The 9,985-nt window shown below is 41.2% G+C and overlaps 1 protein-coding gene across 9 annotated transcripts in view; it reads right to left on the bottom strand.

Annotated features, from left to right (window-relative positions):
* Positions 1–9,985, bottom strand: part of col14a1a (collagen, type XIV, alpha 1a) — a 147,209-nt gene that overhangs the window by 92,148 nt on the left and 45,076 nt on the right. For 8 of the 9 annotated variants that reach the window (XM_020608497.1, XM_020608498.1, XM_020608499.1 and 5 more), the window contains 10 exons: positions 9,637–9,788; positions 8,608–8,737; positions 8,088–8,233; positions 7,813–7,942; positions 7,443–7,582; positions 6,513–6,639; positions 4,665–4,804; positions 2,543–2,675; positions 2,035–2,070; positions 591–733 (listed from right to left, as the gene is read on the bottom strand). In XM_020608497.1, the coding sequence (XP_020464153.1) occupies positions 591–733; positions 2,035–2,070; positions 2,543–2,675; positions 4,665–4,804; positions 6,513–6,639; positions 7,443–7,582; positions 7,813–7,942; positions 8,088–8,233; positions 8,608–8,737; positions 9,637–9,788 (1,277 nt within the window). The remainder of the gene's footprint in view (positions 1–590; positions 734–2,034; positions 2,071–2,542; positions 2,676–4,664; positions 4,805–6,512; positions 6,640–7,442; positions 7,583–7,812; positions 7,943–8,087; positions 8,234–8,607; positions 8,738–9,636; positions 9,789–9,985) is intronic. The other variant, XM_020608496.1, reaches the window with a different exon arrangement.

Genomic DNA, 9,985 nt, shown 5'->3' with positions numbered 1-9,985 from the left:
GGGAAGAAAAGGAGAGGGAAAGAAAGGAAGTGGAGGTGGAAGAGGAGAGAAGGCAAGAAAGGGGAAAAGCAGTGAGAGATAGAGGGTCAGATGGAAAAGAAGGGAGAGGCTGAGTGTTTGTGTGCATCAGTGATCAGGGTCAGTACAAGGTGCTGAGCACAAGGGATCTAAACACAGATAAAGAGATCAGGAAGGCAAGGCTGAGCGGACTGGAACTTAAAGTATAATCAGTTTTCTCATTGGAGAAAAATGACCTGACACTGACCACTCTAGTGCAATCCAGTTGGCTGGAAACAACAATGATCTTCCTCTCAACACTGCTCCAGTGTTGTTACATTCACATAATTTGTGCCCACAGCTCACCAGGTGAGATGTTTGTGTGTTTACGTGCATGTGTTTCAGAGCTACGATGCCCAGAGTGGGCAGAGGACTGAGATGAGGCAGACTTTTACAGGAAGGTAAAATTCAAATGAGTTACACTCACTGATCAAGATTAGAGCCGCTGCCGCAAACTGCTAAATCTGTACTTAACTTGTAATCTGTAAATAATACTGCTTTGATAGTAACAGCTCCCAGCATGATCAACTCACAGACTCTTCTTTGTGGTCATCCCTGAGGACAGCGTAGGAGACCCTGTAGCTCTGTACACGGGGGTCATCCATCTCCCATGATGCCTCTAAGCTTTGGGTGGTCTCATCGCTCAGCTGAAGGTTCCTCACAGCTTGACGTGCCACTGCCACACCACATCACAGACAACAGTCAATGAGTTAAACTAAGATGTATATATCAAAATTTAACCCAAAAAAATTTCTTGAATTAATTTACATTTTCCTCACACCTTGTGTGATCTAACTATGTGGTTTGTTAAACAGTAGATCACAAAAATATCAGTCAAAACGCCAGTGTGCTGAAGTAACAGCTACTGTAAGAGTGCCCAGATGCCCTGTCAGTTACTGTATGACGCACTGGATGGGAGAATCAAGCTGCAGTAAAATCTAGCACAAGTGGGGTGTATTGGTTTTGAAAAAAAGCTTGTTTTTTGATTCAGTCTCAATAACGGGTTGAACCCAAAGCTAACACGCCCTATGAGTCCTCTTTGGAGGCCCCATACATACCATAATGCTGCCATGAACTACAAGCCTTCATTTTTAAAAACACAGGCAAATCACAGACTTTTAGTTGGCCACTTTAAATTGGGACTATCACAGGATACATGATAAAATAAAGCAGATGTGCTGTTATGTTTCCAGGTATAGAGAAGGGACCTACTGTAAGTAAAGGAGATGTTACTACTTTTTTGTTAGTGTGTTCATTTTTGGAGCCATGGGTGAACTGATATGACTCAATTTGCTGTAGCCTGCTCCTCAGACACAGCATAATCCAGACAACCTGCAGGTCACCTCTGAGATAATGGAGTTTGAACAACACTCTCTGGGTGAAAAGCTCTTGGTAAACACATTTATACAAAAGTTCTTCCAAACTTAACTTCATGACATCTATCTTGCTAGAAAATCAGTGTTTCAGTTGTAAGTTCATCAGTCTTAGAAGAGATAGAGCAGAGCTTTTCTGAGCCCTCAGTAACTCTAGTTAAATGAGCAACAAAGACAGAAACTCTTCTACAGGAACTTGCTAAGACTGTGGTTGCTCTCTGGCAACATCAGCATGAGCTGGCAACCAGCAGAGCCTTTCACATTTTAGTAGCAGCAGACGTTCTGGGCAGATGTTTTGGCTTGGGCCATGATTAAAATCTGGCCAGTCTCTCTGCAGGGATCATTTTCTTTTAAGAAAATACCACTTGAACTTCTGCTCGCTGGACACATACAGCTAAATTATTTAAAGCAACACTCTTAAGTTTTTAACATTACTAACAAAAAAATGAATTTCATGGCACACATTTAAACCAATGTGATGTGTCCAATTGTATCAAACCTTTCCAGTAAATGCTTGGTTATTATTACACATGAAGTATTGAGAGTGGGATCCTTTGGACGCTGTTGTGGAATTTTACACAAAAACAATCTGGACACTTTTTACCTGTGGTTGTGGAAGCAACTGTTGTTGTCTGGGCCACTGGGGAAATGCAGAGAGCATAAGTCAGATAATTTTTTGTGAACTCTTTTAATCAACTCTCAATCTCAGTAACTGAAGTAATTAGAGAGACCTGTAACAAATCACTGAAAATTGATTTTATTCTTCTGAGAAAAGCTGGGGCAAAACCAATCCACACAAATGAGCTCATGCAGAGCTAAGCTTTGAACTCGGAAATGCAAATTTTTATTATGTTAAAAGGCATGTGTGCTCGGACTTGGCTGTTATTCTCAGCAGACACTTTGGTGAAGAGGGTTAAGTTATGTCACAGGCTAATTTCAACATCAGTGCAACCAAGGGAAATTTATTTTGAAATACCACTTACCTCTGGAAAAGTTTTTAGACTCTGACTTTTGTCACGTTCTGTATTGATTAGATAAAGCAAATATCACAGCTGCCTGAGTAGGCAGCACAGCTGTGCATGCTGCTCATTAAACAGTGTGCTGTCACTTACATGTCGTCTCCATCACAGAGATGGTGTCACTCTCAGATTCATCGCTGAATATGGCCGTCAGCATCACTTCGTACTCAGTAGACGGACTCAGATCGCTCAGAGTGTATCTGTTATCACTTCCACTCAAGATCACCTGTGTACAAGAAACGCACGTCTAATTTTCATATTACATTTAACACTCAGCAATACCTTCTTTGCAAAATTTACTTTTGAGGCTAGTATTTCCAAAAACTGCTCCTGCTGTTTTCAGCAGTATTTTCTGTATTTCTAAATTGCTTTGTATAAGCATAAAAACAATCCAGCTCACTGTGTATTAAATTTTGTCATGTTTTTCACACTGTGCTGACAACTTTTTAGGACACCTCCTTCTGTTTTGTACTTTGGTTTGCTGTTACTATAAAAAAATAGAATAGTTTCCTCAAGATGTGACCAACAATCTGGGCATTGAGCAACAGTCTGACAATATCATTTATACTTTAAGTGGAAGCCCAGATTTTCAAAACCATGGTCATCACTATGTATTAGCAGGGAGAGCTGCTAAAATCATAAAACAACAAATCACCTCAGTGCGCAGACTTCAGTGATGAAAACAGCAGGACATGGTGATGCAAAAATCTGCTATGTATGAAAACAATTCATACTTTTTACACTGATTTAGTTGTAATACTGCATTGAATAAATATTCAAGTACACAGCATTTAAATGCACCTAATACTCTTATGTAAAACTAATTAAGCCACTTACAGGCACTATAAATATGAGAGCGGCAATAACAGTAATTCAGAAACGTGAGGACAGCCGGTTGGATCGACTACTGCTGGAGGAGGCCCAACTACCACTGCAATTTATGACACACAAACAAATCAGATCCCAAGGTAAACACAAAGAGGTCATCAGAAGTACAGCTCACTTCCATGGAGCACACCTCTGAAATTCACTGTACATGACTCAATAACCAGTTTGTGTCTTTACAGATCCTCTGAGGCACAGTTACATGCAAATTTTACAGATGAAACTGGAGATCCCTGATTTCCCTGGAGAACGTGCATCTCTACCACTTCATTCTCTGCCTTTAGTTTTGGGGGGTTTTTTTTGGAATTTCTTGCATTTAGTGAGATGTATCTCCATATTTTATTTATAGTACTGTTTCCTTAATGTAGCATTTCCCTCAGTAATATTTGTATGATTAAAGACTATCAAACATTTTGATTAACCAACAAGCACTAAAGGATCAGAACTCTGCTTTCAAAAAGATTTCAGGATGGCAGCAAAACTAACAATGGTTATTCCCTCATCAAATGGATTTCTAGATTATCCAGTTTTAATCTTTCACTTGGTTTGTGTATCTATTGGACTGCATTATGTTTAATCTCCTCTGTGATATTAAAATACAGAGCAGTCGGAAAAGGACGCAAATATGTGTGTCTGTGTGCACACGTGTACAGTATGCAGGTGAAAGACAGATAAAAGCTGTGTATCCCTTTCTCTACACTGGCAGTATTATCAGCCCACCTCTCCAACTCCCCAGAATGTTATTTTCAGCTCTGATGACTCTCAGCAAAACACACAAACACACACACACTTTTACCGACCTGTGGGCTCTATCGCTGTCTCCCAGCTGTCTCTAAACCCCAGATCAAGGTAATAAAACACCCAAGCCATTAATTTCTGGATTTATTCAGCCTTTATTTACACTCAGCCATGCCAAGGGTTTTTACCAGTAACCAGGAGTGTGGTTAAGCCTATATGCAAGTCTTTACTGTAGAGCACAGGGCTCTCTTTATCTGGGCACATGGAGTGCTGCCACTTCTTCCTCTGGAAACAGAGATAATATGTGGACCCCCGGCTAAATGTTACATACCAAACCCATGCAGGTTATTTATCCTTTCGTGCTAAATTACAATTTTTATTGGTGTAATAACATCTGTCAGCTTGAGGGAGAGAAAATACACATTTGTGGGTAGCTCATAGTTGTGCCAAGGACTCAGATTTGATGCTTCATATATATGTAGTGTTGTCAAAATAATCTATGTCAATATCTATCACTGATGTGAAACCCTGTGACTTTCTACTCACCTGGATTTATCTACAACTTTATTTAGTGGATTTTAGTAGTACTGACCTCCTTTGAGTCACCACCTGCGAACGGCGCCCAGGAGAGTCTGTAAAGTACTATGTCATCAGCCGAGTGATCCCAGCTGACCTTAAAGCTGTCTGTACCAACACCACTGGAGCGTAGGTTCAGAGGCCCGGGAACTGGAGCTGAAAGGCAGAGAGAAACTTCACTCTAGATTTTTTTTAACCTTTTACATACTTTCACATAGCAGCTTTAATCATTCTGAAGTAAAACTGCAAGTTGATAATAAATACTGTACACAGTGTCCTGCACTGTTTTTTCCTCCTACCCGTGCCTCCCACTGAGAAGCTTGGCTGCTACTGCAACTGCACTGCATGATGAGCTTTCATGGAAATGCTGCATGAAGCATTTAGTGTCACGGTGTGACCACATTTAACCTAGTGTAAATGCTAATCCAAACAGTCTCTGTAGTTTTAATTGAATATGCATTTCCAAAAACGCCAACAGCTGCAAAACACTGAATGTCCACTCTGGTTGCACCAAGCCAGAGTAAAAATCAAGCTGTGTCCGTGTGGATGTCATGGGAATGCTATGAAAAACATGTGGTATTTGCCATATAACCATGAGCTATCCTCAGTTTGGAACATGGTGAATCAAACTGCTACTTTCCTGACTGTAGGGGCTAATTTTTGCACATTTAAACTGTTAGTTCAGCAATTATCTTACCTCCAAATTACAAAAACACTGACGCACAGCATTTCAGTGTGAACTCGAATGATGCAGGTTCCCTCAATTTCCCACTCCGCCACTCAAAAAGCTAAAAAAGTGCTAACGTATTTGTATTAGTTCATAAAGTTCCCTTTTTTAAACTTGGGTCATTGAACAAAGTTTTCCAGCAGATAAATAAAAATCAACGTGGCTTTTTAGATTGAGTAGTTTAATAGTTTCTTGCCAGATTTACATTTCTTTTAGCTGACGGAGCACTGGAGCCCAACTGCTTGGGGCTTAAAGGGGTATTCCTACAAATCAATATCTGTTAGCGGGACGGAATAGTCAGGGACAGTGAAATGACCTTTTAATGTAACTGGTCTATTATGCTGATATGTAAATGAAATGGGCAGACTGCCAAAATAGCAGAAGGACCAGCACAGGTGATAAAATTCAACAGTGCTTTGCACCAAGAGAGAAATAGTTTTGCCTTCTTGAGGCTTTGATACAATTATTGAAACAAAATTGTCCTCAGAAAAAAAGGGGACTGGGAAATGGAGGCAGCAGCACTGATGTGGATGACAAACTGAACAATAAAAACAAATGTACTTACTACTGGCCATCAACTCTGTTTTCACTGACTCACTGGTAAAACACACTGGAAGCGTTTTCTACACCTGTCTCACGCTGCAGAGAGAATTCCACTATATCACATGAGGCAATCCAGGCTGAATCCATGAGACCAAACCCTTTTTTTTTTTTTGTTCATGTCCATTTTCCCTTTTAGTGAAGCATAATCGCCACAGTCAGCTGTTTAAATCACACAAATCCTGTTGTTTTCTGTTATGACTGACCAGGCTGCTTGAGTTTCACTTTCTACCTCTAACAAGCCGGGGGAAAAAGAAAAAAAAAAATCAATAAAACAACAGGCTAAAAACGTGACTTCTCTTTGATGATCTAACTATTTTTGACTAGTACACTTGTCTTGCTGGTCAGTCTGGTAAAGATTCGTCGCGCTGCTGTCCTGTTGTCAGATAGCTGTCCTGATGACTTTTAAACACACACACAATGCTGCGCTCACATCTCTCTTCCACTGTGTTTCACCAATCAGTTAACTAGCTCGCTACGCTAACTACTCAGCTATAACTAAAGCATCTGGCTACCGGATGGGTGGCAGTTTCTTACTGGTAGTGAATCGATCGTTGAGTGGCTCTGACTGGCCCTCGCTGTACAAGGCAAAGATGGACACTGAGTACTCCATCAGAGGCGTCAACTCGCTGAGGTCATAGGAGTTCACTGGGCCCACCTCCACCTGCGGGATACACATAACATATCAGGAAAAAAAACACTATTATGTCTGTACAAACACTGAACAGTTCTATCAGAGTCAGCTAAGACAAGTCTCACTGGTTTTCAAGGTTTCTAATAGTGTTTACATAACTGAAAGATTAAAACACCTAGCTTGGCCAACAGTAACACCCACTGATTTGGTGAACACACAGCACAAGTCGGAGAAACTCATCCGACCTGTGCTTTTGCATACTCGCACACAAATCATTCCTGTGTAATAACACTATCTGTATATTTTTAAGGGCGGCATGGTGGGTCAGCGGTTAGCACTTGTGGTGCCAGAAGGTGCCTTTCTGTGTAGTCTGCATGTTCTCCCTGTGTGGGTTCTCTCCAGGTACTCCAGCTTCCTCCCACAGCACAGAGACATGCAACTTAGGTTGATTGATGACTCTAAGTTGCCCATAGGAGTGAGTAAGGGTGTGTGTATGGTTGTTTGTCTACATGTGATAAGACTGGCAACCTGTCTTGGTGTACCCCGCCTTTCGTTCAATGTCAGCTGGGATTGGCTCCAGCCCATCCAGCAAACCTCTTCAGGATAAGCGGTAGAAATAGTAGATGGATAGTATATTTTTAATGATGATTTATATTGGTAGTCTTTAGTTTTCATTACTGAAAGGAACACTGCATAAAGTTATGGTCCTCTTTGTTCCCATCTTCATTTATCTTTTAAACCTTTTCAACACAGATACAGTGTCTAATATCATTATTTTAAACAAATCACATCTGAAACAAATAACATCATAGAGTCACCCAAGTCTCACACACCTCCTCTGTGATCCGTCCGTCTGTCTTGACCCACACGATGCGGTAACCTTCGACTCCTCGGGGCGCTGGGTCCCAGCTGATGTGGGCGGAGTTATGAGTGATGTCAGAGAGCTGGAGGTTGCTGGGAGGACTCAGTGGTACTTAAGGAAGAGAAAGAACAAGTGTTTGAAGAATGTTTGTATGCCTGTGCAATTCTAGCTTTGTCAGAATCAGTTTGAGTTGGAGACTTTGACAGTGGGGACATTTTTAGAAAGAGAAGGTGTTTTGTCTGAGCCTCACCTCTCCTGATTGAGGACTAGGACTTGGTTTAAGATTTAAGATTAGAATTAAAGGATAAAGCTTAATATGTCTGTGCAGGGGCATTCCTCACATGTAGTTTCCTGGTTTGTAACAGGGTCACTGGTCTCCTCTCCAAACATGGCATAAACAGTGACAGTGTAGTCCGTGTGAGGAGTCAACCCGTCGAGCTCCAGCTCTGTCACTCCATCCGACAACTTTATCTGTGAACAAAGATGTGCAAACAGACACACACTTCAGCACTTAACATAACATCTGGACTCTGTTGCCAAGTTGCTGTTTAAAATGATCTGATTATGTATTTATTTATTCTGTATCTCTGACTCAGCCGCTTCTTTCCATCATTACCTCCACCTCATCCAAATCGCCATCAGCAGTAGGAGGCGCATAGAGCAGCAAGTAGCCAGAGACTCCATCCACACTGTCCCATCTTGCTTTCATAGAGCTGTGAGTAACATCAAACAGCTGGAGGTCTGTCACTGTGGGAAGAGCCACTGCACACATACAAACACAAACAGCACAATTCAAACAAGGCATAATCATTAAATTCGAGTTGTATACAAAGACCTTTGAGTTGGCATCAAGTAAGCTTTCAGTCATATAAATAGTTATAGTGTCACTCCACACAGTTTTGCCAAGAATTTAATTTTGTGGTAATTTTTGTGGGGAAAAAAATCGTCTTATCTTGACTGATGTTTTTACTTTCCTGTCTTTATGAGCGCATCATTTTCACTATGTCTGACTTCCCTGTCCGTCAAACCTTTAAGCCACTGTCATTAACTCAGACCTAAAATGTTGACTGAAGCACTGGTGTGACATTTTATATGTACATTTCTGAATGATTGTTTGTGTGTGAAGATCAACTTGCAGGTTGTTTCTGATCCTCTCAGAGCTTCGCTTGCTTCATTTGCATACACAGCAAACACAGCTAGTTGATACTCAGTGAGCAAGCTGAGATGCTGCAACACCGCTGACGTCTCGCTGCCGTCCACTACAGCCTGGGGGTGCAGAAGAGGAGGTGTGAAAGTTGGATGGAAGGGACAGACAAGAGAAATGGACAGGAGAAGAGGAGAGGAGGAGTGGGGGGACATCCAGTAGAAAGGAAGGTAAAATCAAATAATGGAGCCATCAATGCAGACAAATTGACAAAAGAAAAGGAAGGAAGGCAGGTTAGGAAAGGAAGGAGGGGCAAATCACTTTACTGGATAAGGTACAAATGTTTAAAGCTAAAGAATATTTTTTCATTTTGAACTAAACGGGTGACAGCTGTGATACAGATTAGACATGGGCTGCACCAGCTGGAAACATCTGTGGATCCAGAACATCTGGTCTCTGTAAAACCAGCTAAGCAAAAGATTTAATACCATAGTATCTGTGGTCAAATGTTCTGGAAAATCAAGCAGGTGCCTGGATCAGCCCAAGTACAATGTCTAGTGAGCCTTCATTACCTGCATGGATGTTCAAGGGAGTTGTGAATGGAAGGATGAGAATGAGAGGTATGGATGAATTAACACCAGCAGCATCACCACAAGGAACAGCACAGCTCTAATTATACACCTGGCAGAAGACCCCAGATAACTCCCAGTGGTGTGGTAAATATAATAGAAAAGTGAAGTGCATGCCAGGCCACCTCTCTATGCTCCTACACAGTATGTGTTAGGCCTTGCTTATGCGTTTAAGCATATGCAGGTCTAGCTTCAGACAGACCTGCATAGACCTTTAATAGCTTCATTATCAGATTTTTTTAGGCTGTGTTTGCAATGACATGAATATTTCTTATTATTATACAGTGATAAATTTCATCGCAGTGGTTCTTGACTTCTTTGGTTTGTCCCTTGTTAAACTTGGTTTAAAAAAGCACAGTAAATACAGTGGAGTTCTCAGAATGTAGGTTTACCTCTTGTGGTTCTCCTCCGTGAACAGGATAATAAACCACTCTGTATTTCTCTACATTTCCAGGGGCATGGCTCCATGAAACCCGAAAGCTACGGGCTGTGACCTCTGATGTCAACAGGTCAAGTGGTGGTCCCGTCTTCTCTGGTATGTGTTCTGAAGAAATAAAAGGAGAGGAAAAAGGAAAACATACTGAATCAGACTACAGAGAATTAGTCCAAATGAGGAACTAGAAAATCTTACATGCACTGAGCAAAGGAGGTAATGCTGAAATCTAACTACAACAAATCAGACTGGCTTTAAGAAGTCTCTTTAAAGATATCACCTTTTCTGGTTTTCCATCCACGGTATAG

Source organism: Monopterus albus, unplaced genomic scaffold (genome assembly GCF_001952655.1).
Source record: "Monopterus albus unplaced genomic scaffold, M_albus_1.0 scaffold93.1, whole genome shotgun sequence".
In the NCBI taxonomy this organism is placed as follows: domain Eukaryota; kingdom Metazoa; phylum Chordata; class Actinopteri; order Synbranchiformes; family Synbranchidae; genus Monopterus; species Monopterus albus.
The sequence above is the reverse complement of the archived record's forward strand: the minus strand, read 5'-3'. Positions and strand labels throughout refer to the sequence as shown.